Source organism: Gavia stellata, chromosome 21 (assembly GCF_030936135.1).
Source record: "Gavia stellata isolate bGavSte3 chromosome 21, bGavSte3.hap2, whole genome shotgun sequence".
Classification (NCBI taxonomy): domain Eukaryota; kingdom Metazoa; phylum Chordata; class Aves; order Gaviiformes; family Gaviidae; genus Gavia; species Gavia stellata.
This window is the reverse complement of record NC_082614.1, coordinates 7,565,645-7,593,330: the sequence shown is the minus strand read 5'-3', so window position 1 is coordinate 7,593,330 and position 27,686 is coordinate 7,565,645. Positions and strand designations below refer to the sequence as shown.

Genomic DNA, 27,686 nt, shown 5'->3' with positions numbered 1-27,686 from the left:
AAACACATGCTACTGTGCATCTGGAAGCATATCTGTTCTGTGCAAGAACAGGTTGTGTCTTTAATTGCAATAGGCTGATGTTGCAGTAACACTCACTAGGATTTTAGAATATATTTGAATTAGAAGATCCATTGTCTACTTTTTGCTTCTTTCAGAATTCAAGGCATGACTTTATTTTGAAAAGTAACTCTTCTCCCTGGGAGATTTCACATTTATGTGTCAGTGACTCCAGATCATATTTGCTCAGCTGACCAAAAGCTTTTTTTCTAATTGTCAGTCATGCAAACTGAGTCAGGCTTTTTCCTTTTCATCCCTTGCCACCAGTAATTAAGAGCATTTCAGAAGTGTGGTCAGGTGGAAAAATTTTTCTTGCGTATGGAATTCTGTAAATAATCTGATGATACATACACTGCGTTTATTTTTACAATTTGCCATGTGGGACATCATTTCTAATGAACTAAAATACCTTTTTTTATACTAAAAGGTGGCTGTTACATTTGCACATACATTACACGTGCATTATTCAGTAATGCATCTTTTGAAATATCCATGCTAACTCCATAGGTTCCCTCCTTCCCTAATTTTCTTGACAGTCTCTCAGATGGTAATTTTGGCCATTAACTAGCAGTAGGAATGTATTTTTCTGATCCTCTCTTGCAAAGTGCAGAACACCCTACCTGTTTAGTTTTACACATCCTTCAGCATCTATCTGAGACTTTGGTTTGTTTCTCAGTATGTGTTAAGTGCCCTGGTATGGCAGGAGTGTCTGTTTAGGTGCAAAGGTGTTTAAAACTAGAAACAAAAGAGGATTCTTTGGAGTCATGACCCTAGATGTACAGAAAAAAAATCAGGTCAGCTGTCTGTATCCAGATTTTCCAGCGTGCTCTAGAAACTTGTGTATGCCAGTAAATGGGCTTGAAGATTATTTTCTTTTGCAAATTTTGCAAAAATTGCTGGGAATCACCTGAAGGACTTTGGCCCAGTGAGTTTGAGTTGAGCCTGAATACCAAGAGGACATACTGCTAAGCAAGCTTACAGAATAAATCATTGACTTATTCACAGTGTGAGATGGAAGTGTTAGAACTTAGGGTCTGCTCCTACACAAGACAGCACAAAAGACTCACAAGGGGCTGCTTCTGCATAATCTAAGCCAGTATAGTAAATCTTCCGCCTTTCTCAATGTGACAGCTTAAATTGTTAAAGAAACTCTGGTATGTTGCCTTTTCATATCCCTGTGAAACGCACAGGTTACAAGCTGGCTGGGTCACCATGGTTTGCTTGGTCTGTTTCTAAACTCTGTCACCTTAGCCTGTTCTGGTTTCTTTTATACTGTGGGGCAATTCTCTGCTATGGTTATTATTGGCGTCCTGGAGATGGATTTTCTGTAGCACACAGGCCAGGGTAGATACCACTTCAGTAAGGTGGGCTATAAAAGGAAGAAGCTGATAACAGGGCTGAAAGAATCCATAATGGGAAAGATGAGAATGGTTATCCCTGATTTTCACTCTGATTTTCATTTGTTGGATCTTTCTGTGGCTGTTCCAAGGCTGGAAATCCCAAGTGCAGTGCAGAATTCATGGGAAAAAAAGGAAGTCACATGCCTGCTCTATTGGTTTTTAGTTTTTATTTATAAATGAAACCATTGCCTCATTATATAATCACAGCAGGACATGCCAGGAAATGCCAGTGGCTTTTTGCATTGTTCAGGTGAGTTACAGACTTCAGATTTGGCTTTTTATCTTCTCAATGACAACCCTCACTAGTCACATAGTGTTAACAACAGTGAGGTTAACCAGGGTTTGTGGGACCCACCTGGTAAAACCCATTCTCTCTGGTCTTTATTTTTATATGGCCTCTTAAACATACACAGCACTTCAGAGTAAGCAGCTTGCCCTGCCCCTAAAAAGCACACACTATGTATAGACAATATAATGAGGGGTAAGTAAATATGAGGGAATAAACAGCATTTTCTCAAGGTCTCTGATACTATGTAGTTTCGGTGTTCTTTTGGAAAGAGCCTGCTCCTTTTGTTACGTCTGTTACTGTGATTATTTTAATCTATTTACTACTTCAGGTTTCCCTACCTCTGCATGGGCAGATTAATGTTTGTCTTCTGCAAAATTCTGTTGTATTTTCTCATCATTGCATGGGTTAGTCATCTTCCAGTGCATGCCCTCTTCTCTAGCATAGAGATGATTAACTTTTGCAGTAACTATGCAAAAATGTATCTGATACCACAATAGGAGTCTTCGCTGCATTAAGTGGCATGCTAGTAATTTAGCAAAATCAGGGCTCCTGAAATGGTCTTTTCTTGCAATACACATGCTTTTTTTCACTCTTGATAACGATTAATTGGTTTAGCTTGGGGACACAAGTCTTCAGAAGTTGCAGCAACTTTCTGCACCCCACCATAAGCCCAAAAACTCTGGTTGTTGGGGTTTGAGCTCGAACTAACAGACTGTGTTGTTCGATGATGGGTTGGTCAAGGCAAGGCAATGTGCATCACCTTCAGTTTGCTGAATATGTGAAACAATGGAACAGACCTTTGAACAGTTACCCTACTTACTCCCGATCTTGGTTTCCACCTGGTCTATAATGATCTTCACTAGCACTTGCTTTAATTACAGGCTCCAAAATAAACAAAACAAACAACAAAAAAAAATTAAAGCATGGACAAGTTAACCTGTGCAGTTACATTTACATCATTTGAAACAAAGGTTGAGTATTAATGGCTTGCTTTATCCCAAAAACACAGCCTTTTCCATAGCATCCTCCACTTTCATATATTCCAGATGAGAGGGGTAGTTAGTGCATTGGAAATGGGGGTTGTTGCGGATATAGTTAAGGAATTCTGGAGCTCCTGGGACGATGATATTGTCAGCCAGAAGAACCGACCCCTTCCTCAGCAAGTTGCATTCCTAGAAAGAAGAGAAATTGCCTCATGGTGGCTGTTAAGCAGACATTTGCTTGAATGTAATGTGCTTTCATGTTAACCATGTCATACTCAAGTGCCTGCATCCAAAAACCAATTGTACTGCAGGTTTGGAGGGAAGAAAAGGCAGGAGAGAAGCTGAGTAACAATCTGATCCTTTGTGGTCATGTTTAATATGCGGACTTTTTCTGTTAACACAAGCAGTAGAACGTTAAGAGATGCTGATAACATGTTGGGTCATTCAGGTTCTGAAATAGCAGATCAAGTGCAGTGGAGGTGCACAGTTTGCTGCTCAGATTGTTTCCAACTATGTCTACATGAGCAGTAAGAAGGTTTTGTTTTGGCTTTCATGCCTAATGTTTGAAAACTTCTTTAATATCATATTAAAATGTAGTAGCTCTTAAGGTCACCTAAGAGACTGGCATGTACCAGTCTGCTTTGGCCAATCTCAGTCAAACTCCAAAACCACTACATGAATAAAAGAGGTTTTCTGTGCTTGTTTTCCTTTCATCTTGTACAACTTTCTGCCACTTGGATCAGGAGCTGGGCATGAAGTAGGGTTTGTGCACAGTAATCACTCTGACAAATTTCCACAAGGCATAAGTAACTTGCAATATTTACTTCAAGTGCAATGTTTATCCTCAGTAAACCTACAAACCTAATTTTTTACTTGTATTTTTGTCTAGTAGCAGTTGCTTATCTGAGCTTACCAGCTGTTTTAAAAACAGACTGTAGTTAATCAGGCTGGTTGTTATCCTATGTTTACAGGCAGCAGTTGTAGCCAAAACATGGGGTGGGTTTTGTTGCTTCTGGTATATTAGAGAAGTCCTGTTGATGAGTGTGCTGCAGAGGCTGTTTAGCTTACTGCTCTCACCTCTGGTGACTGGACACCAGTCAGCACAGTAGAAGCAATTTGAGACACATGGCAAATATGCTCTGGTCTGTTGCACAGTTTATAGAAGCCTACAAATGACAACATGCTGTATTTTCCACTGGTCATCAGGATTTCAGACAATTTTTGTGTCAGGCTTTTCTAGAAGTGCATGAAAAGGTATGCTGTCTGGGCCACTTTCAATATATATTTCATCTGTATATTTTATATTCATATTTCATATTCTCTATTCATATTGCAATACATGCCAAAATTGCATGTTAGAAGGTTTGTAACAGCTGAGAAAATGCGGGGATCTTTTCTTCATCTTTCTCCTCTTAATTTCGTAAGTGTTTTTTTTTAAGCAAAGCAACTTTGTGTTACAGTTGCATCAGACTGACCACTATGATGGAACTAAACTACCTGTTTGTTTTGGTTGTGTTGTGAAGGTTAAGCTCTGATAAAGATGCGCTAGCTCTTCCCAGTGGAAAGACCTCACTCATCCTCACACAGCCAGTTCAAAAGCAAACCTTCTCTGGGTACAAAATAACTGCAGGGAGGGAACATTTTCTTCAGCTACTGCTGTGTAAATTCAATACTGGCTGTTCATAACCCCAAACAAATTTCCTTTTCAAACAGCTATCTGGAGGACAGGGCTGAAATTAAAAAATAGGGGAGCCTGGATGAGAAAATAATGTTGTAGTCCTCAAGCAGGGATCAGGAAGTAGTTGGCAGGTTCTCAATGTGTAAGAGGCAGCCTCAAGAAAAGTGGATTTATTTGTGAAGAAAATAATTGAAAAATGACACTTCCACACAAATAGTTAGGCAGTTGTAGAAAGTTTTATCAGCCTGCAGCTCCAAAGCTAGGAGTATCTGCATGTGCTGTGTTGATAGATACAGATGTTGTGCATTTCAGTTATTTAACACTTGAAAAATACCTTTCTATCCAGAAGTCCTCTACTAGTTACCTCACCTGTCATTGCCTACTGCTGTTACAGCCAACTTGTTTTGTAATGCTAACAGTAATGGTTAAGGCAGGTTGGGAAGAAACAAGCATCATTTTTCCACATTCAGGCCAGAGATAGGGTTGGACAGCACTTCCCTAGCAAGTGCCTCACCGGAGCAGTCTGCACTCCTCTGAAGGTTGCTTTGCAGCCAATTACTTAGATGGCATAAAGACTCCCAGAAAGATGATACCCAGCTGTGCTACCAAAATAGTATTTCATCAAAAGGCTCTGCTGGCACCACAGACCCAGGCAAAAAAGGGGGTATTAAGGAAATTAGAGAGGCGCTGGGATATGCAGGTCCTATGTCTCACCTGCTCCCAGGATCAGGATGTTTTTGGGTCAAGTGTTCCAGGTAGTGAATGTGCAGACACTCCTCCTAGGGAGCGTAAGACCCAGACCATGCACTCTTCCAGTTGGGATTTCTACTGCAGACCCATTTGTTCAGGAAACAAAATCATTCAACAGTATTTGCCAAGTCCTGAGCTATGTAGTGTCAGCAGTTGTCCCTGACAAAAGTTTGGGATCCTGTCCCCCAAATCCTCTTTTCTTGTAAGGGTGCTATTTTGGCTGCCATTCTTCATTTTACAGAGGATGAGGTCCTTCATAAAGAAAATAGTCCTCACAAACATCAAGGCATTTGCTACTTTACTTTTAAGAGTGGAATTGTGCAAACTGACCTGAAGCAGGATGGTGTCTGGTGTGTATCTGTCTTTCCAGTGGTCCAGGAAGACAAAATCCAGAGTATCCACTTCATATTTTTTCTTCAGCTGGGGGATAATTTCCTCTGAAGGGCCTTCTAGGAGTTTTACCTGAAATGCAAATCCATCTGATGAATTGTGAACCATTAAGAAAAAGCACATGCCTCTAGCTCATTTTAAATTGCGGCCAGACATCAGAGATCCTGTTTATAGCTCAATATTGCCTTAGTTGAATTATTTTATAGAGTTAGATCAAGTGTACTTTTTTCTTTTTGACACGTCAACTCAGTTATGTTCCAAAATATGGGTTTGGGTGTTGTGTTGTGGTTTTTTTTTAATAATAGCAGAAAAAATGACCTGTTGTTTCTGTTGGATAATGTGATTCTTTACCGGAAACAAGGGAATCTCCTGTTGCAAACAGTACTTTTAATCACTTTTTTAGTTCCATCTCAGTTGAATCTTATAGTCCAAGGGAAGCAAAAAATACAGAGAACAGGTTAGTTTAGAAGAAAGCTGGAGGCTACAGTATGTAAAATTGATATGGCCAGTAGAGGGAGGAGGCAGGACAGAGGCTATTGCATCTTCCTCACAGGTTTATTGGCATAAGTACTATTAAACTGAAAGAAGCTGCTGCATATTGATTTGTTAAGCAAGCGCCATATACTGTGAGTGGAGGAAAAAAATGGTAAGGAAATCTGTCTGGTTTATGACTCATAGCTGATCAGGAGATTAAATCAGATGGGGAAAATGCAATTTTAGATGTCACTAGTACTTCAGGTTCTCTTCAAGAAGTTAAGAAATACATTAGAAAATCTTATGGTGGGATTTATTTCCTCTAGTTTTATCATCTATGTTGAAGTGAGTTGTCTAGTCAAATAGACAGGAACTTCTCAGGCATAAATCTCCTGACCTGCTGTAGATGTCTGCCTTGGGCTGAGATGGATTATTGACTGGAAATACCTGCATCTCCACCAACTGTACAGAGTCAAGACACCTCAGGTTGCACAAAATTTAGGTATATATATTGTGACCAACTAGATTTGGGTAAGTACATCTCACCTGAAGTCCATTGCACATAATGCAACTGCTTCTTCTAAGCTTTTGTAACAAATCAGACTAGGGTTCAGTTTTCTGTTATACTCAGTCTTGACACTGATTTGAACCTTTTTGTTTATATAGAGAAAACCAATATTCTAGTCTAGCTTTTGGGAGGTAATATAGTGAAGTCCTCAGCTATACTGCTGTGAGAGGTCAGGGACTGTAACTAGGCATGGAGCTAGTTAATAAGGACTGTGGGTGCAAGAAAAAAAGAATACAAAGTATGAATAAATGTACAATGGAAATCACAGAAAGGCTTCTAATTATCAGGAGGAGAAATCTGTGGGGCAGTCCTGCAGTTCAATAATGACAGTAAATCTAACCAGTTTTGTGATAGTGGTTATTAATTTTATGAAAAGGACTGTGCATGCTGATGTCCTGTCCTTCACTGTAATAAGTGAAATAACTGACTCTGAAGCCTCCCGCCAGGCCTGTATTATTCTTACAGTCACTATGGGTTTTGAAAACAGCTCTCAGCAAATGGCCTGTCTACTGTACTAACCAGTGAATAGTGAAGAGGCCAAACTGGATGAAGTCTAAATGCTTTCAAAATGTTATGGAAATACGGATATATATGATTGTTTCTGGTCTTGCCCCTCCAAATCTTCTCATCCTGACTCACATAGCAAAGAACTTTGGAGTAAAGCCCTGATTGTTTTGTTCACACACGCACACATCCTGACAAGCCTCAAACTCTACCCTCTCAGCTGGGTTGTACTTGGACACCTGACTGATGCTAACAAATTTATCTCACTTGCATGGTATATACAAAAAAGCAGACAACCTTGGTCCTCTGCATGGACACTGGTAGCTCTTCCCTGCTATCAAGCCTGATGGTTAAACTCTGCATGTTCCCATTCAGGGTCTCGTACTTGCTTGACAAGTAAAAAACAAATTTAAACCTATTATTGTTTCTGTGGATAAAATCCCACTCTCCATGTATTGCTTCCTCATACCAACCAGAGACAAATGGTATTTACCTTATCTTGTACTCCAGCAAACTCAATCATCTGTTTAGCTATAGCAGCAAATTCTGGGTTGAACTCCACAGTGAGAAGATGAGCTCCTGCCTTCAGTAGCCGAGCAATCCTAACTGCTGAGTAGCCACAGTATGTTCCCAGCTCCAGTGCAACTGATGGATTGACCTCTTCCACTGTCTTGTCTAGAATTAGACCTGAATAAAATGGAAATAGGTTAACTTTTGACAAAAATCAAACTGGTTCCCATACAACAGAGCAAGTTATTGACAAGAAACTTAAAAAGTCCGTGTACTCAGTTGCTCAGGACATTCAAAAATTAGGGGTTGATGTCAAATTATATACTGTTTCCTTTGCAAATTGGCTTATCTGTGATCAAGTTGATCACGGGCAGCCTAAGTTTCAAAATGCAAACTTTTAACTAAAAAAATCTTACTTAGTTTCACAATATAAACATTTCTGAGTAAGGAAGTGCCTGAATTAACTAAAATATTTATAATGTTACAAGGGAAAAATGCAGTGTTTTTTTCCAAGAACTTATTGCAGAAACTGGCCATATTTGTGAAATATAGAACTCCTGAATTTTGAGTGCTCATAGTTGTTGCAAATGTTACATGCAGTAGTCTGATACAAAAATTCTCATATTAAATACTTGTTTTTAAAGAGAAAAGAAATGTCTAGTTATAAAATTGCAAAATATTTGGATTCACTAGATGAATTTGTGGGATGGAAAACATTAGTTGATTGTTAACAACAAAAAATATTGCCAAAAAGTGACAGTGTACTATATTCAGTCCTCTGAAGAAAAGGATTTATTTGTGAGAAAACTGTCTCCTCTTACTTGCATGGCTAGAAACTAGATAACTAATCTGAAAAAGTATTAGAAGGGTTTTACTCTGAGCCATGGAATTTTTCAATGTACATATACATTTAATTACGTGGTATTTTCCTGGGTGTCATTTGTTTATGAATAGTGTGATGATTATGCCTGCATCTTGAGATCATGTGGTCACTCTTGAAATTTTAGGAATTAAAGATGCGTTACCTTTGATGGCTCTTATCTGAGGAAAGGTCATCTTGTCAGAGCAAAACTAGAGTGAAATTTTTAATAATATAATCCCAAATGATCAAAGTTTAGAGCTTTAAGAATTCCTACCTGGCCACCACCAACCCTAAGCACCCCAGCCTGGTATGCAGAGGAGCTAGTTTCACAAAATCTATCCATGACAGAGAAGCATTTTTATTACAATGTTTACAGTTGTATTTCATCAGCTATTTTAATCCCAGACTAAGCAAATTTCTCCTGCAATTTCCCAGCAAGAGGTACTTTTGTGTCTAATTCATAAGGGAACATGTTAACATTTTGCCATTACAGTTTTTTGAAAAGATTGTCACTTTCCTGCAGCTAAGAAAAAAATGTTTTGTCCACATATTTTCCTTTAGGAGGCAAGAACAAGATGATTTACTTGCTAAGTAGCAACAACGTCTGATAGCTGCTTTTGCGTATTAAATGGGTAGGATTTCTCCCCTCAACAGTAACTTATAACTTATCCTTGCATACACAAAATTCATATAGTTTAAAATACTTCTTTTTTTTTTTAATTTACTATCTTTTGGTTAAGGATCTGAAAGTACTTAGCATAATGAATTATGCCTTAAGAACACCCTGTATAGGAACAGAGGTATAATGCAACCCTAAATTTTTCCCATAAATTGTCACCCTCCACTTACACACTTGCAATGCACACAACTTACAAACCCAGATTTGGTCCTATGACTTCCTGGATTACTCACTGGATACCCCTCCTCAAAGAGATCTGCACAAGCATGCATTACTGTTTACAGAACTACTCTGCTGACCAGAAGACTCCTGTGGATTTTTTTTGCAGCAGCAGCAGATTGAAGTTACCATGTGAATACCATAAGATGTCCTCTACTATGCTAGTCTTGAAGGATCTTTCAAGTGCTGATCCCTGCTGCAATTACCTTTCTCATCGCCCACATTCATGGCCCACTCTTTCTGGGAGCAGTACTTATCTATAGTGTCCAGCACACTACAGGGGTCTCCTCGGACTGCATTCTGCAGCACAAAATCTAAAATCCTCTGTTCTTTGCTCTGATTCATGATGAAATTGGTTATTTTCTCCCGGATTATTTCATTCCAGATAAGGGCTGCAGTGCCGTTTTTCCTGATGAGCACCACAAAGAGCAGCAAAATGAAAAGCAGGATGAAGACAATGAACAAAAGGACAGAAGAGCTCTCCAGCATCTGGAAGGAAAGAGAAAAACAGTCCAGGGTTAAGGTGGCACGGGAGAGAGCTATCCTTTTTGTAAATATTAAGCTGAATAACCCACAATCAGCCATAAGGAACAGGAACACACAGAGTTTAATTACAATATTGTCCAGAGTAGCTGAAAAGGACTCTCTGTCATTTGGTAATGGACAGTGCTCTGTGGCACTCCCTTTAGAAGCCAATTTTACAGGCAGTCAACAAGTAGCTTTATTTAATGCTCTGGTTCCTTCCCCCACACAGCTGCTCAGTCCTGGCTCCAGGCATGCCACTGCACAAGGAACCTCTCAGTATCAAAGCTGTTCTAACCATTTTTTCAAAGGATTTAAAATCTTAAATTAGAGCCTGCATGTGATCCCACTCTCCTAATTTTTGAGCACTGAGAAACTTCTAAGCTGGCCTTGGTAAGAAAATATGGAATGTCTCACCCTTTAATTTTGAGCACAGTATCAGCAGAAACTGGGCACTGCTAGGTAACATTCTGTTTGAAATCAGTCTGCAGGTCCTAAGTTACTACCTTGCACGCAGACCTCTTTGCTAGCACCTGCCCTTCATGCATGCTCTGCAGAGAAGCTGAGCTTGATGTTTCAGTAAGGCTAGACCTGCCTCCTTCCTTTCAGAGCCTGCAGCAGAGGTACCCACGTGGAATGGTTTACAGATCACAGATGGTAGCCTTTTTCCTGCTTATAAAACCTTTGTCATGAGTCATCAATCTGATACATTTGAGAACAAAAGATACATTTCCTTCTATAAAGTAGGGATGTTTTCTCACTGGGTATAAAAACATAAAAATGAATCCCTGAATCAGAGAAGAGCCCAGGCTCATGAAACTGAAGAGATCTAACAAAAGGGCACATTGTACTTCTCTGATGGGCCAGCTCAGATTATCTGATGGGATTGTACCTATTCTCCCCCTGAAATTCAGTGTCTAGCTGCAGGTGCCTGTGTGTGTGCAGCACGGGTGGTGTGTGTTTCTGTTTGGGAGTTTAGGGCATCTGAACATAAAACTCAGCAGATGGGATGCATGTCACCCTGTACAGCTCAAGCAATAAATCCCATCAAAGCCATTTACTCTGATGGATTTCAGACAAGCCAGTACACAGGAAGGTGCATTTACTTCCATGCAGGAGTCACAGCACAAAAGATCTGATAAAGAAAGGGTTCTTAAAATTAAGGAATTGATTTAGCCTTTGAGAGGGTGCCAAACTAAGGGTTGTGATTTGCCTGAGGATTCTCTGCATGTGAAACTCCTCTCCTACAACCCAAACACACCTCATTTCTGATCGGGTAGCTTATAACACCTCTACTTTTCCACCTCTGCTTCCCACAAGCGGGGGCTGACAGTTGCACACTGGGAAGAGACAACAGAATGTGCTCCAGTTAGTACTGGGATGAATGAATGCCAAGTTCATTTGTTCTTTAAGTCTAATTAGGCATTTGAACACACGTCTAAAGGATTCAGAACCGATTTCTTAACCTCAGCAGGCTGGCTTGAGCTGCACTGTTTTTTAAAGAATGTTACACCCAACTCTTTCTAGTCTCTGATTCTTTCTATTGTCTCTTTCTCTTCCAGCTTGCTAAAAATGGTGAACAGCTTCCACTTGCACCTGTATTAATGTTCCACCTACCTGGAGTTCAGCAAAACCATTGCTCCAACAGGAGCTACAACATCCTCAAAAATTTTGCCTAAGTTGCCCAAGACCGGAGGTAAAGGGGCTATATGATTAGCCAAATATTCCCCCCAGATCTCTTCCTACCTGTTCTCACTTCCCTTTTTTGTTTGTTTCCCCCAAAATTGTTCCAGGGAAATCCTAAATTTTATGGGTGGTGAGACCTCCATTCTGTAGTGGGAGTTGGTACATACACATTACACATGGGAAAAATCTATCCCACTGCTTTAAATTTTGAATCATCATGCAGAACACATTTTGAGTTCAGAGACTGAGTTTCCATGGAGATACACTCAACCCACAGTATAGCCGATGTTTGTTCACCCATCCACTTATCTTAGTTGCAGAGCAAGTATGATTTGTGTGGAGCAGTTAAAAGTCTATTTCTCTTGAGTTTAAGTAGTCACCAATGTTAATACTTACCTTTAATGCTTTCCTTGCAAAGTCTGACCTGAAACATTTCCTTTCAGGGCTTGCCAGCATCATTAGCACATGAAAATCTTGCTTCTTGGGCTTTCTGAATTTTGTTTCCTAGCTAATAAGAACCTGCTTCTTTACCTCAATAGGATCATGAAGGTTTGGATGTCAATTTTTCTTCTTCCCTTTCCATGCACTAGTAGTTCTACTGATCAGTCCCAATAGTCCTGCACCTTCCACATGGGACTTCTGCTCTTTCTAGTTGTTCTACGTGAAGATGTTCCACATTATCTGGCCACTGAGAACTTGGACTCGGCTATGAAAATATCATTGGTTTAACAGAAAAATATCTCTCTAGCTTCACTTGGCTTGTCTTCACTTGGCTTTCATGGCTTAGTTGATTGTATGGTCAGTTGATGGATTTGGATTACTGACGTAGTTGAGAAATAATTATTCTGAACGGCAATGAATGGATGGAGCCCAGAAACCATTTACTGATGCCAGCAGGTATCTAACCTTCCTGCCTCTGGACAAGGGAAACGGCATGAGCCCTGCATACCAGTCACTCACTTGGTGGCAGTCCAACACTATTCAGGTCCCTCTAGAACCGAGACTGTTGACATTCAGAATTGTTTCAGACTACTGCCAGATATAATCCTCTGGTTACAATGGATATTTTGGCATCCTCTGAGTACAACTTGCCATGGGCTGTTGCTTTGGCACTATGAGATTCTGTCAGCATGTTTGGGGCTGCCCTTCAAAGATCTGTCAGACAGCAAGAATGGATGATAGCTGCAGGATAAACTAGGTGGTGTATTTTCTGAGGAACAGCTTTCCTCCTTTATTGCTTAGTATAGATATGAGACCATTTGGTGAGCTTTCTCAAAACAGGGAGAGATAGCACCTGTAGGCCCCACTCCCTGTCCTGCGGGAATGCTGAGACTTCTTTGTTGGACAGGGAACAGACTGTGAAGACTTCTGAGCACTCAACTCAGATTAGACCTGCTGATTTTTAGTAACTTCTCCTGACCTCAAACAAACAAACACTTTACCCTCATGCTTACTTGGACAGCAGTATCCTTTTAAATATTTTGTTGTTTTAGAAGAGTGCACTTTGTGCAGAGAAAGACGCCTTGTTTGAGATGTACATGCCTAGATTGAATTTAGGCTGCTGCCATCCACAGCAGGTACTGCAGTATGACACCCCGATACTGAGATGGAACTAGCTTGACAAAAAGGTGTCAAGTGGGATATGCTTCTGAACCATGCAGATAGCCATAGCCTTCTATCTCTTCTAGCCATTCCTTATGCAAAAGCATGAGCAGGCTGACAGCCCTTTAGCTTGTCTGGAAGAGCAACAACTGATAGTTCTGATGGGCCACCTGGGAAACAAATTTTGGATCTTCAGCTATGAAATCTTATCGCTTCAAGTTTACCCAAGAATCCCCTCTGAAGGCAAAATACTGACCTGAATTTCTCTTTGGGTCTCTTTGGATCTAGACTGCTGAGTGGCTGTTAGCACTGGTTTGTTGACATGTTTTGTGTAACGTATTTGTCAAGAAGACAAAAAAAAGCTATAAATTTAAGCTCAAATGTGTGTGATCTAGGGATAGTCTTAGATCTAAAACTTCAGCAAGGAAGCAACTCAGCTTGGCCATTCCTATGATCAAGTGCTCAGAGGAATTCATTTCTTAACAGTGACCCTGTTAGATCCTTGCACTTCTGAGTCCCATGTGAATGCTACCATACGTAACAGCAGAGCCCACCTGCCTCCACAGATCCTTAGAGGTTGCTCGCAGGTACCAACAACGTATATAGTACATGCTGCTTTTTTCCATTTCTAGACAAGTTCACTTGCTGTATCAAGGAATGCTTTTCAACTATTAGGGGTTTTTTAATCATTATTATGGTTGTATAACACCTCAACACCTTCATAAACTGGCAGTATGGGTTTTTCTTAGCAGAGCTCCTTTAGGAGGCAATTATAATGAAAAACACTTTCCAGAGAAGGTAACTTTTACAAGGAGCAAGCCAGACATATCTTGTTTCTTTTCCTTTTTTTTTAAACAGAGTTTCTTTTTCAAAGTTTGTCTCTCTTTTAATTTCTGTCTTCTTAGATGTGAAAATAAACTTAGGGATAGCAGTAGACTGTAAAAGCAGCCTGCCAAGAGCAATTTGCATCGGTGATGGTCGTGCACCCAGAGGGAAAACAAAATCTGTACCAAAATAGGTAAGTGCTTTCATATTCTTAGCTGGAAAATATTTGATATGAAAATTAAGTGCGTAATTCAACCAATTTAAAACTACTACTACCTAAGAAACAGTCATGTTATGACAGCTTTAGAAAATGCAACTGTAATTTTAGCTTTAATGTGGATTCATGATATTCATTAAATATGCAATAAAACTGAACTTGCACATAGTCAGGTTTCCCATAACCACTTATTACAAAGCAGTCGCTCTTATTATTTAATGCTTCTACTGAGGTTCCAAATACACAGGTTAGCACTGCAACCTCTTCTGTGCATTAGAAACACCATGATAAAGTGAGCCTTCTCTTTGAAAGCTAAAGTTTGAAGTGGAAAACAGTAGGCAAAATGGAAAATTGAGCAAGGGAATAAACAGAAAACTGGAGGGATAACATTATGGAAAGGAATGAATAACACGTATCACTAAATCTGGTTTTGAGAAGACAGAGTTTAAAAGAAAACATATTAAAATTTCATGCCCAAACCTGTCAAACTACTGATGAGTCTTCCTAAAGCACTGGGTTATTTTCTTATGCATCTAATCTTACTCATTGTGGCAGGTTTCATAAGCCCAAATCATAACTTGATAATGCAGTTCAGCAGTTTTACCCTGATGCAAACCATACTCAAACAATCAGCATTCAAGTGGTAGTACTTCTGTTTCAGCTTACAGAGATTTAAAAAGATACTTTTAAAGAGAGAAGCAAACACAAATTGTGGGAATCTGCTGCCCCAACTTACCTGCCTTTGAAGATAAAATACCTAAGTTACTCCAATGGTTATAAAAGAAGCCTCAAGAGGCTGGCTCAGATTTAGGGATCTGTTATTATGGCAGTAGTTGTTAAGTTAGGCGATTCACTACCCCCTTACTATTACATGATCTCCAGTATTTCTAGAAACATAAAAATGCCCATGTGATGGAGCACAAAACAATACATCCTGTTCTTAATTCCTGTACAGCTGACTCCAGCCACTTCACCAAAGGTTACAATAAGGATCCTTCAGTAATGCTATTTATTAGTCCTTCTGGTAATTTTTTCCCAGTACTATTAAAAAATAATTGGTCTTACAATTCCCTGAAGTGAAAAAATAAGGATTAGAACAATGGGTAACATCAATTTTTAAGGTAACTCTAAGTAACCAGATGAATTCAAATTGAGATTTTTCTCAGCTTTTCATACAAACTGTATGAAGTTTTCGTAACACTGTTAAAGGAAGGTGTACGGAGATTTGATCTAAACTACTGATTGCTCCTGTTTCTCTCTAAGATATCAAAACAGTCTCCCTCTGCTAAAAACTGATATTTACTGAGAAGAAAAATAAACATGTTGAAAGTAAGCACCTTTAAATGCTCTGAGTTTTAATAAGGACATATGCCTTAGTGGATTAAAAAAGTATCAAATTTGATTATTTAACCGTTCTGAAGCTTAGTTGATTACATTAGGAATAATTAACAAGACCTCATTTCCTACAGATGCAAAAATAAGAGCTGACAGGTATTGAAATACTTGGGAGGTTGAAAACCGTTGGATAGAACATTTTTCTAATAAAGGTGAATCCTTATAAGCCTAATTACAGAACCTGTCCTTACAGTTTTAGCGTGGATAAACCGATACTGCTTTGCTTTGTACTGAAAATGAAGTCCTAAACATAATCACAAAAAAATCTCTTCTACAAAGAGAGCGTGTACATTAGACTGCTATTCTCCAGGACTGGAATATGAGTAAACTTTGTGATCCTGAGTCAGGGGACTTAGGTTTGAGTCACATTTCAGCAATATTTTTCTGATCTGATCTTGGGTGAGCTGTCTTACCTACATCTTTGTTGCCACAAGACTAAGGTAAAGTTACTGCTACTTACATAACTTTCAAGAGGTTGTAAAGCTGAATTCATCTTTGTCAGAAAAGTCCCTGCTATAGGATATGTGGATAACACCTGAAGAAAGGCAAAGTGATTTTATCCGCATTAACTAAAGAGAGTAGTTTTGGGATACCAAGACAGCAAACACCTATGTGATGTTATTCTTGAGTTTATGAACAGGGAAAATGTGGACACAAACAGTGCTTCAAACACTTTCCTTAAGTGATTTCAGCTTGCTGACAAATCAGGCCTTTGAGGAAAGATGATGTTACATTCTATCTTGCTATAATTTTTCATGCATTTAATCTAACTGCCAAGTACTGGTTGGTTGTTTAAGAGTTTATTACGAGTCTCCAAGCATCCAGACAGTACTTTAGCATTCTGATGCTAAAGGGTTTAGAATCTAATTTAGACTTTATTAGCTCATATAACCTGGTGAATGGGGAGTGCTTGGTAAATTTATACCATTCAACCTTTTTTCACAAGATAATCTCTCCATCAGTCTGATGGTACTGAGGATAATAGAAATGGTCTACAACAGCAGAGTGCCTGGGGACAACAGGGCCTCTCACTGCAGAGACACAGCTGCTAAGTCTGCAGAAAGAAGAATGTTACAATGCAAACAATTTTCTACAGTTTTTTTGCAAAGGCCATACAAATTAACAGATTAAACCCACCCATACACATACCTGTGTGAAGGAGGTAGGTGTACCCCGTATTTTTAGAAAAGGGTTAAAAAAGTTTAAGTTCAAACTCTTTAAAAGCTTCTTCTGAAATTACACCTTTAAGTGTCTCAGGCACTAAAGTATGCAGAGGATTTCTGTATTAGTAAGGATATATTAACTGTTTAAGAAGCATTGTGAAAACAACGCAGAAGAGTCAGCACATTTCTACACATTTTAACAATGTCTGTTGCTCTGCACTAGGCCAGAGGAGATCTGCGCTGTACCATGACTAGGACTGGAGTTTCTGACTCTTTGTCCTATCCTGTCTTGAATGAGGCAATCTCTTGTGGCATTTTGCTTTTCTTGATCTTTTCCCAGAGCAAGAAAGGCAGAGCATTTTGGTCAGAAAGTCTAAACTAACTTCTGCCAAACATATTGTATCATGTTGCTGTAGGCAACACAATTCAACAGCTTCATATTCTAGTACTTTTAAAGGTTAAAAAAAAAACTTTTTACCTCCTATTCTTTCGTTATTGTTTATGTGCTTTCAAATGAGAGCAACTCTGAAGAATAATCAGCACATTACCAAATATGAATAGCTTGTATTTCAATGGAAACTTAGTCTGGGAGTTTGACATTCAGATTTTCCACTGACATAATGAAAACAAGCTGAACAGACTTTATATAATTTTTCACTAAGTATTTCTTGCACGAAATCTAAATTTCCCTCTTCCTAGTTTTTTTCAAATTGCTACAATTTAGCCTCATTACCATGACTACAAAAATTCAGACTTCTATAAATGCAAAGTTCTGATGATTATTTTTTTCCCCCTAGGCCTTTTGTCTTTTCTTTTTCCCTCTTCTCAGGTTGAAAGGAAACAAATACAGGTTTCTTCTTACAGAATGAAAGGAAAAGAACAGAAAAGTGCCTATTGCCTACTAGGGAGCCCCGTCAACTAAGCTTATAAGGGTGTTTAAATGCATTCTCCCCAGATAGATTTCAGTTAGGATAATTGCTACCCACTTAAAACTCCCGTCACAGTAGCCATTGTCTAAGTGGTATTTGGTGCTATCACCCAAAGGAAAAGTTTTATATAATGGTTATGTGCCCCATAGAGAAGAGTGGGGTTTAGAATAAACCGGCCACACAGACAGGCCTCATCTCCATTCAACAAGCAGGTCTGCATGGATCTGTAGCATTCTGATCCAGACTGGCCTAGTGAACACACTGCATGATTAAAGTCGGAGTTTGGGGTGAAAGAATTCTTCAAGGATAAGAAATGCCCTTTACCAGGCCTTGAGCAAAGACAGCTTTTCAGGAATAAGATTCCTTTCAGGTACCCCTAGGAAGCATTTGTTTCTAATAGTTCTTATTCCCACTCCAGAACTCTAGATGTATTTGTACTATTTGTGCTAGGGTTTGAGGCCAGTGGTTGGCGTAGCTCAGCTGAATTGTACAAATCCCACCTGGGAGGCAATGGACTGCTAAAAGTAGAAAGTGCTCTGCCCCATCAGTACACTAGGAGCTGGTCTGTAAAAAGTTTTCTCAGCTGAGATCTTCATGTTCCCCAGGGGGGTAAAACAAGCTCCTATTGAATGATTTTGCCCCAAATGGAGGAGGGAGAAAGGGCTGGAAGAGGAAAGACCAAAATGGCTAGTTGTCCTCAGCATAATCACTTGTGACGGACCTATTTCACATTCTCTCTTTATATCACAAAGATGAAGGGCTGAATCCTCAGTGTCCCAAATCCCCACTGTGTGCTCCTGCCCTGCTTCCAAGGCTACCAGCTAATCTAGTATAAATCTGTTTCTCTCCCAGCACAGCCTTCTGCTCTCCACAAGCTGCTCTTCAGGCCAGGGGGAGTGCATGACTGAAGCTTGGTAGTGAGGACACCCACTGAGAGATCTGAAAGAGTAGGAAGGAAATTGCTGCTGAAATGATGACTTATTTCTATGGAAATGAACAGCTCTAACAGGCCGGGCAAGGTGGGATCCAACACAGCACAGCAAGTAACCAAAGCACTGTGTGGGAAGAGACAGCCTAACTGAGACAGAGCAGGGCATAAGACCTTGGTTTCAAATCCTGAGTGAATGCCCTCCCCAGAAAAGTAGCTGGAGTGGGCAGAGTCTCTCTTACTTTAGCTAGAAATTGCTTTCTGAGAAATGTCTCCTGAGAGAGTTTTAGCAAAACTGGTATGGATGGCCTCACACATTAAGATCTGGTTTCAACAACTGCTGCCAAAATTATGTTTTTTCAGAAAATTCCCAGTCATGTCTAATTCCCGTGATCCTGAAGGAATGCTGAAAGACAACAGTGTGGGACTGGCAGAGATAAACCCGATACCAGCTGCAGGCTGCTAAGAAATATTACTAAACTTGAGTGACAAGTAAATTGTTTGCAGTGTTAATGTGGTTAAACTCTTTTTCCACTGATGCAAACCTAAGCTGTAAATCAGGAAATTTTTCTTTTGCATTTAAATATTGCAGTGCTGTGCAAATGCATGAGATTCTGAACCCGAGGGCTTTGTTAGAGGAGTCCATGGCTGAGTAAGCAGAAAAAAGTAAGCTTAAGTGCAGAGATGAAGTAAAGGTGGTTTATGGAGATCACCAGTATGACATGCGGTTGACAGTATTGGTAAATATGAGTTTGTTTTTAAAGGACAGTAGGTAAAGAATGTCCATAAACAGCATCAGAAAGATAGTCTATAACCAGCAACAGGGCTAGCAAGCCAAAGTACTAGCTTTTTGTCTGTTCTTCATAGACATTTTGCTGTAGCAGAACTCCCTCTTGAGAACAAAGACCCCCATAAAATACAGCTGCAGCAACACATTTATAAAAGCAGCTATTCAAACAAATATGACTAAACTGAAGCTTGACTTGCATTCAGCTTTTTCTTGAATACAAATCACTACCAAATTCCAGCATACTTATAGCCATAAATTACATTTTCAATTTAGTCGGGGTTATCTCATCTCACTTCTTTCAACTGTCAAGGTTTACAATACAATACAAATGCATTACACACAAATATGTCCTACTCTTTCTCTGTGAAAGCTGTTGCTGCCCACGGACTGACTTCCTGACAATGAGTACCAGTCAGAATGTGGAAAACACTGCTTCTTTCACATTCACAGCTGTTTAAAATAATGACATTATCTAAGATAACAAATCATGTCAAGTCTGAGAAATAAGAAAATATAAATATGTACCTTTCTCAGTACAGCAGAAGCTGTTCCCTCCGATCTTTTCCTGTGCTGCTCTGATGTGGATTTTATAGAATAAGAGTCCAAGAGCCTGCAGTATTCAGTCACATTCGATCACATCACAGGAATAGCTTATCGGTTCTGTTACACGGACTCTAAAAGGAGCGGTGTCCTTTTCCCCAACTCCTCCTTTCACAGATTTCTGTACTCCTTAAAGGTGCTCAGTGCTCTAATAACCTTAGAGAAAGCTATTCATCTGTCCCCTAATGACAGTGTTCTTGTTACTTAGTTACAGCACAGTGAACGCTGACAAAGTCAGGTATGAGCCAAATGTGTGCTCAGTGTAAATGCACTGTGTTCAATCAAGCAACTCCAGGAATTAATTTGGCCCAAGTGATTTAGTTGTTTTTTCAGCTCAGACATGGCATAGCCAGTGCAGAAGTCATAGAAACAAGACCTAGGCATGTGAGTTAAATATAGAGTGCTGCTGGAGGGAGGAGAGGTACATACAGCAAATTGCTTAACAGCAGCTGCAGAAGGAGGTGCAATCAATACATTATAAATAGTACATTTGAATTTCTATAGTTTCTAGTTGGAAAAATATTCCACTACAAACAGCTCTAAGATAAAAGAAGAGGCTTATGCTAATGAACCTTGTTCTCAGCTTGACTGTCTCTATTGTTTCCTTCGAAGTGGAAACAATATAATCAAGCTGCAATTAAATTGCACCATAAAAGAAAATAATAAGGAAAACCAAAAACCAAACACAATGTGGTAGTAGTTCTCTGCTGTAGTCTCACTACAAAACTCAGACGTAGTTAGCGAGTGTTTGAAGTTCTAGCCTAGAAACTTTTTAAAGAATCAAAGAAAGGGTTTGTATCAAATGTGGCAGAAACAGGACCTGAAGAACTGAAAACAGGCTTTGTCACATGAAGGGGGAGGCCCTTGAAAGAACTAGGGACTACCTGAGAGCATGACAAGAGAAGAATAAAAAATTTTAAGTGGATGAATTGAATAAAGAATTGTGGGAAAAAGAGCTAGGTGAAGATCAAAGTGGTTTTAGTAATTCTAAACAAAACATAACTAAGACCCTGCAATATAGCACAGTACCCGATGTCAATACAGAATAACTTTGAAGTATCCCTTCCATGTATAACAGAGCTTTAGCTCAATAAATATTTTCTTATAATCCAGACATCAAGCAGAACAAAGAACGAAATAAGCAATACTGCACTTCAGCTTTACTGACAGTAATTTCCTGTCTGGTCAAAAGCTGGTTGTGAAACCATGGCAGGTTGTGTCTGCAAGATCCCTGATGCCACCCACAGTTAAAATTAACTGACAATTTATTTTACTGCTGGGCTGTGGAGAAAAGAGCTTAAAACAGTAAAACTTATTCTATGCACTGACCTGGTTCTGTAAGCATACAGTTATTCTTTGGAGACGTCCTTGCAGTTAACTATAGCTAGTTGTGAACTGGTGGGTGGTTATCAGCCCAGTCCCATGACAACACTTCTAAAGGACTTCTAACTTTGAGCTGAATCATATTCTTCAGGCTAGAAGCATGGGAGGAGCAAACTTGCTTCTGCTTGCCCACAACTGTTTACTTTTATGATAAAGGCTATGCCTGCAAAGTAACCCTTTCTGTCGTCTAGAAAAATGGCAAATGGCAGTAACTGCCAACTAGATAAAGCCAAAGGTTCAGTTACTTAAACCATCCAAACTGTGTGACAATGTCCACAAGTTCAACTTTCCATTAACTTGGAAGCAAATCTTGTAATACGTTATTATGGGATAATTTTTTCTCCAAGAGAAGTTTCTTCGGTAGGCTGTTAGACATTGGCTTATGCCTTTCTTTAATTTACCTTTTTGCACAAGACAGGGTCTATATAAGTATGGATATTTTTTAAAGTTTTTACTAACATAATAACAATGCTACAAACTCCAGAGTGCATAAATTTATACACTAGTCACATGACTTACCCTTGTCTAGATAGTAAAAATTTACCCTGATATTAATACATCCAGGTTAGAGAGCTGTGGAGAGGTATAAATGTATTGGTGTAATACAATTTTTATGTAGGGGCAAGATCTTAAAAGATGGATTTGGTGTTGCAGAACATCAGGATACTGGATTCACAGGGCACATCTATGGGAAGATGTAGACCCAGGATGTCTTAGCTTGGGAGCAACATCACATGAATGGCAACAGGTCAGAATAACTGGCTAGTTCAGACTGACTCGCTCTGACAGTTGACAGAGTTAAGCTCAGATCTGCCTGCACAAACTTGAGTAGACTTGCTCACATACAGAGCTCCCAGTCTCAAATGGAGGCTATACAGCTGCAATCACATGATGCAACGTGGCAGCACTATCCCCACTTGCTGTGCATAGCACAGAGCTAAAGCTTTCCCAGTAAATCCATGCCTGGCATAACAACAAATGACATTCCCTTCTTCTAATAATCCTGGCCAAAGACTGGTTTTTAAAAGCCTAAACAAAGGAAGACAGGAGAGCAGGCACATTATCATAAACCCCACAGATCATGTGAAACACTGAGTGGAAGAAAATTCTTTTGAGCTTGCATTTTCAGAATAGCAGGAGGGATTTTCTTTTATGTGAATTTGCTGTTTTCAACAGTCAAACTAGTTTCTCTTGCTGAGAAACATGCAAAAGAAGAATTTTGAGAAAGGAAGCACTACTCATGTATGAATCAGGAAACTGGCTGGAGATATCTAAAATAGGAAACAGCTAAAAGAGAATAAAGATGGCCAGCAAAGTTGTACTCTAAAATGTAACAGATTATACAAGTATTTTCTGTTTACTATGCATCTTAAAAGGTTATCACGTAGACTGAAAAAAACTTCCTGCTTTCAAAGACTTTGTAACTTCTCATGAAAACTTTGAAGCTCAGTTAAATCTACCATATTTCTGTCTTCTCCCCTCACTTTTTTTGGTAATACATGTTGAAGTATTTGAGTGAAGTCAAGAACCTGTGTTACTTGAAGCTTCATCTGTTTCTGCTGGTTTTTTCCCTCACTTGTGATCAATTAGTTGTTTAGGACAAACTATGAATAGAAGGTTCTACGTTAAGGAAGGAAGGAATAAAATGGCATAGATTAAATTCTGAACAACGAGTTCTACTTCCAGACAAATTTCTGAAAATAAAAAAAAGCAAACAAAGGGAGAAATAGCAACAAAGCTGAAATGTTAAACCATTTTTTTTGGTTTATGAACCTATGCACAAATGTTTCCAGCAGAGGAAACACTGTTAGCTGAAGGATGTATTCTTTGTAAAAAGATGTCCTTTTGGGGCATTTAGCAAATATTAGAATGGTTGGTTTTCTTTTAGCGTTACATTTTTAAATGGTATTTAAATTATGACCTGATTTAGAGTAATTCTGTGATGTGTGTACTTTTCTTAGCTTTCTCAATGTAGTTGTTTTAGATACATTTACAGACCCTAAATAAAAAAATTATTAGCTAATGGGATATATTTGTCCCATCTTAACAAGATGTTGTAAACTTCGTAGACTTCACATGGAAATCTGATCACCACCTTGATGTCATAAACCAAAATTAGTAATTTTCTTCCCTTATCAGTTTGACTTTTAACTCTCCTAAAGATCAATTTGTCAAAGCTCTTAAAAGCAGATATCAAAAATGCAGAAAAATACAGCAGAGTTGGATTGTAAGCAAACAGCCACAGATTCCTTCACGACAATGTAAAGCAATACCCAACAAAAAGTAATATTGGAAAATTCTTGCTACACAGGTCAGTTAAGAAGCCTCAATTGAAAGCGGTAAAAATACTTCTTTTGTTTACCCAGGATCTGTGTCTTCAAACAAGGGTCCTCACTTGTCAGCATAACCCCCACGTTAGAATACTATCCATATATATAGCAATTTGAATCATGAGAAGGTTTTACCTTGCTTTGAAAAAAGTCTAAGGACTGGTAACCACCCCTCCCTTGCTACCATTTATTCTGTCCTTTTTGTAGCTCTGGGACATGGTTCTGTGAATTGCCAGGGACTATGTCACTATTTCCACTGTTTGAATACAACGTTTGACATGCCTTTCTTCCACATGCATTTTCTTTCCCTCCTCCTTCTCCTTAATGCTAAGGACACCATGCTACATGCTGGCAGAAGAACAAGGGAGGGGGGGCGGGGGGGGGGGGCGCGGGGAGGGGAGAGTACAATCAATCACAAGAGAGATGGTAAGAAACCCAAAAGTCCTACCTCATGCAGAGACCTCTTAGTTCAACCACTGATCCAGTACAGTTCACTGACACTTCTGTAAATTATTAATTAGGTCATGCCACAAAATGCAACCTCTGATATAATCCATTTCCCACCCCACCCACTAAAAAAGAAACATTGTGATGACTTCCAAAGATGGTGTCTACCTGACTCCTGTCTTCCTTCCTGCACCCTGCCGGATTACTAATCTGGGAATGTAAATCATAAAGCAAACCATGCCAGAAAAACAGGCAAGACAAGAAGATGTGTTTGAAAAGTCAAAATTTCTAAAATGTTAGGTAGAAGAGGTATTTGGTCCTGGTTGTCTTCATGAGGAAGAATTTAAGTAAGCCATTGATAAATGTAACAAAAGATATTTCATATGAAGGAAAAAAAGTACAGAATTCCAAGCTGTCCTTACAATAAATTCAAAAGGAGACAGTCCGCCCATTAACAGAACCAATTCATGCCTTACAAACCCCCTATTTTTGTGGAATGGATTTATATATATTTCTGAAACATATTACAGTGGTCATTTCCTTTGCCCTTTTAATACGACACTGTTTACAGTACATTGAATAAACATCTCCCCCTGGAAATAAACCAAACCACATCTAATGTATTAAGCTAATTTATGACTTTAAATATGACTAGCTACAACTGACAAAATCCTGTGGAAATATGATGTTAAATCTGATAGCTATCTTATAAAAAGTTTTTTTTAATCCCAAGTTTTGAAAAAATAAGCTTTCACTGCAGAAACACAATGCTTCATGTAAATGATTCCTGATAGTAGAATGTATTTGCTACTAAAGGACTTAATGCTTGCTTTCTTAAAAGAAATTAAGATATATATTATATATATGTAAAAAATGCATATCACTAATTATTCTGACCAGCTTAATGCTAACCACAAAAGAATTAAAATAAGAGAGTAGAAAGCTATAGGAGATGAGCCAAAGAGACATTAGAAACCACACCTGATAACCAGAATCTGTCTCTGGTCCCTGAGAAAAATTTCTGAAATGTAGCGCAGACACACCTGCTCAGTGCTGACCGCAGCAAGTATCAGTGGCTACTCCTCTTATTGATATTGTGACCACAAACAAAAACCACTCCTCATTGCTCATATTTGCTTCTACAGGTCTCAATGATCAAGCTTATAGAATGTGCAAGAACAAGCAGAGTGGCATTGCACAGACTTTCTTCTGAAGATGGTGGTCCTGATAGGAAAGCCTTAGCCTGTGAAACTGCACAGTTCTTTATCATTAGCTGTGAGATACAGCCAGAGGGCTGGTGACACCCCAGCTTTAAAGACAAGGTCTGCAAGTGGCACAGCAGCAGCTATGGATAGTTCTGGTTCCCAGATGACTTAAGGATGCCAAGTGAAAGCAACTGACTCGCTTTCAAGCTAGAAAAGAGAGGGTGTGTGCTGATGTGTTTAGGAACACACAAACATCTAAAAGAAGCTACAGTCTCACCACTGCTGCGTAGGCTGTGGTTCACTTAGAGTCTGAGCTCTAAAATAATGAAAGCAATCAGCAATGCTAATGTACAATGTGGCTGTTACAATAGGCACTTGGCCAAGATCCTGTGCTTAAACGAGTTTAGAAGCATTACTCCAAATTTATCATCAATTCTCTCCTAAATTGCCACTGTAGGTGCTGTTTAAAGGTCATGTTTTCCATCAACATCTTTGCTACACTTAAGGCCTTTCCTTATTAGCAAAATACCATAATGTCTGAACTAAAAGCTGTGTGAAGAGCATATGCTCAACACTGCCTGATTCAATTCAGAATAGTGGCTAAAATGCTAGAACAACTTTGCATGCATGTACCTGAAGAGCATAAAAGATTAGTATCTGAATATGCTTGAGGTTTCTTTAACTCAAGGGCCTCTCAGTATGCTCTAGTCATGTTTTTCTACAGCTGCTGCAGTGGGTAAGAATGTTTCTAGTGATTTATTGATTAGTGCTGCAGAAGGCAAGAGAGGGGTTTTGCCATTTTTCTTTTTAAACAGCAGTCATACTGGACATGTCGTCAATCCATTTACTAAAGTGACAGCAATTCCTGTTTCCTGTATTTTCAAACATTCATGGAGTGAAAAAAATGAATCAGACCTACACTGGAGGTGACATTAGTTCTACAAAACTTTGAGTATTTTAATTTCCTGCCATTTCTCCTCAACTGTAGACCACATGATTGATGGTTTCTGAAACAAAATGGTTGGATGCTGCCCCCTTGTGAGCCAGGCCCTTGCTCCAGGGCCAGCTGAACCGTGACTGCCTAAAACTGTTTTCTGTCACCAGCCCCTTCTGCTCAAGAAAACGCGGCTGATTCTTTGTCCCAAATTCTGATTTGGCTACAGTGGTATTTAGCACATACGACTCACTATATGCAGCAGCAGGCAGGGTCACTACTGTGCTTCAGTAAAGGCCAATAGTGAGCACTTCTGAATGAGAACGACCTTGTTCCCTATGGTATTATTTTGATCAATGCCTACTTTGAGGCCTTTTACCTCTGGCTGCTAAAATACATCACAAGCATTAATAATTTTCATAACCCCCCATCCGAAGTAGGTCAGCAGCATCGCCCTTGTTTAATCAACAGCTGGCATGGGGCACAGGGACAGAAAACGCTGCCGAAGGCTGTGAAGCATTGGAGGTGCTCCGACAGGTCATCCCATGCAGTTATCTGTACCACCACATTTAATCCATGTGTTAAAGCTGTTTGTGCTGGTCTAGTTCACTGACCTGTGTAGCACAGGCCCCGTCCCGCCATGTTGGTTGAGGAAGCCCTCTTCCCTTGGACCCGAGTCCCTAGCGCCTGCTCTCAATGCTGAATGCATCTTAGACATAGGAATCCGAAATAACATCATGTGTTGCCTGTAATACCTCGTGGAAGGGAGAGGCTTTATTCAAACCACCTTCTCAGAGGTTTTTAACTTTCAGTCTGCATGCTGCACCTGAAGGGGCTGCGAGAGCCCCCCTGTCACGGTGTCTGTTACAACGGGGTGTGTGGTTTCAGAGAGGAAAAACCAGGGCGCTCGATATCAGTGAAGGTTCTGGGTAGTCGTCGTGTTCCTCTTCTTTCCCAAAAGGCCTTCCCTGAATCCCTTTTGCAGCAGCATCTCAGGGAGAAGCCAGTCAAGCAAGGTGTGGGTTTTCTTCCCTTCCAAACGTCTGATTTTAAGGCAAACGCGCTTCTCTAACGCCAGTCTGTGCCCGCCTTCTAAAAAGGCCTCTCGCGGCCTCACAGCGGCTCCAGATGTCGGAGCTCCGGGCGCAGGGCAACCGCTCACTCCGGCAGGGAAGCGGCCGCCTCCCCTCAGAGGTGCGCGCAGGGCGGGAGGCGTGCTCGCACCCGCGACGCGGCGGCCCGCGCGGCGATCCTCGCGCTCGCTGCCCACCCCCCCGCCCCGACCTCCCCGCCCTCACGGGGCTCCGCCGCCCTCACCGACCCGGCGTCGCCGCCTCCACTCAGGCGCTGCTCGGTCACCTCGCAGG

The 27,686-nt window shown here is 39.9% G+C and overlaps 1 protein-coding gene across 3 annotated transcripts; it reads right to left on the bottom strand.

Annotated features, from left to right (window-relative positions):
• Positions 1-1,609: 1,609 nt before the first annotated feature.
• COMT (catechol-O-methyltransferase) lies at positions 1,610-27,686 on the bottom strand. 3 transcript variants are annotated; one of them, XM_059827953.1, is made up of 5 exons: positions 27,641-27,686; positions 9,570-9,852; positions 7,587-7,780; positions 5,488-5,619; positions 1,610-2,918 (listed from the first exon to the last, which is right to left on the bottom strand). In XM_059827953.1, the coding sequence occupies exons 2-5, from the start codon at positions 9,850-9,852 to the stop codon at positions 2,739-2,741; spliced, it is 789 nt and encodes a 262-aa protein (XP_059683936.1). In that variant the 5' UTR covers positions 27,641-27,686; the 3' UTR covers positions 1,610-2,738. The 3 variants fall into 3 exon arrangements, with proteins under 3 accessions (XP_059683936.1, XP_059683937.1, XP_059683935.1); XM_059827954.1 differs by lacking the exon at positions 27,641-27,686 and adding an exon at positions 26,934-26,966; XM_059827952.1 differs by lacking the exon at positions 27,641-27,686 and adding an exon at positions 21,350-21,407.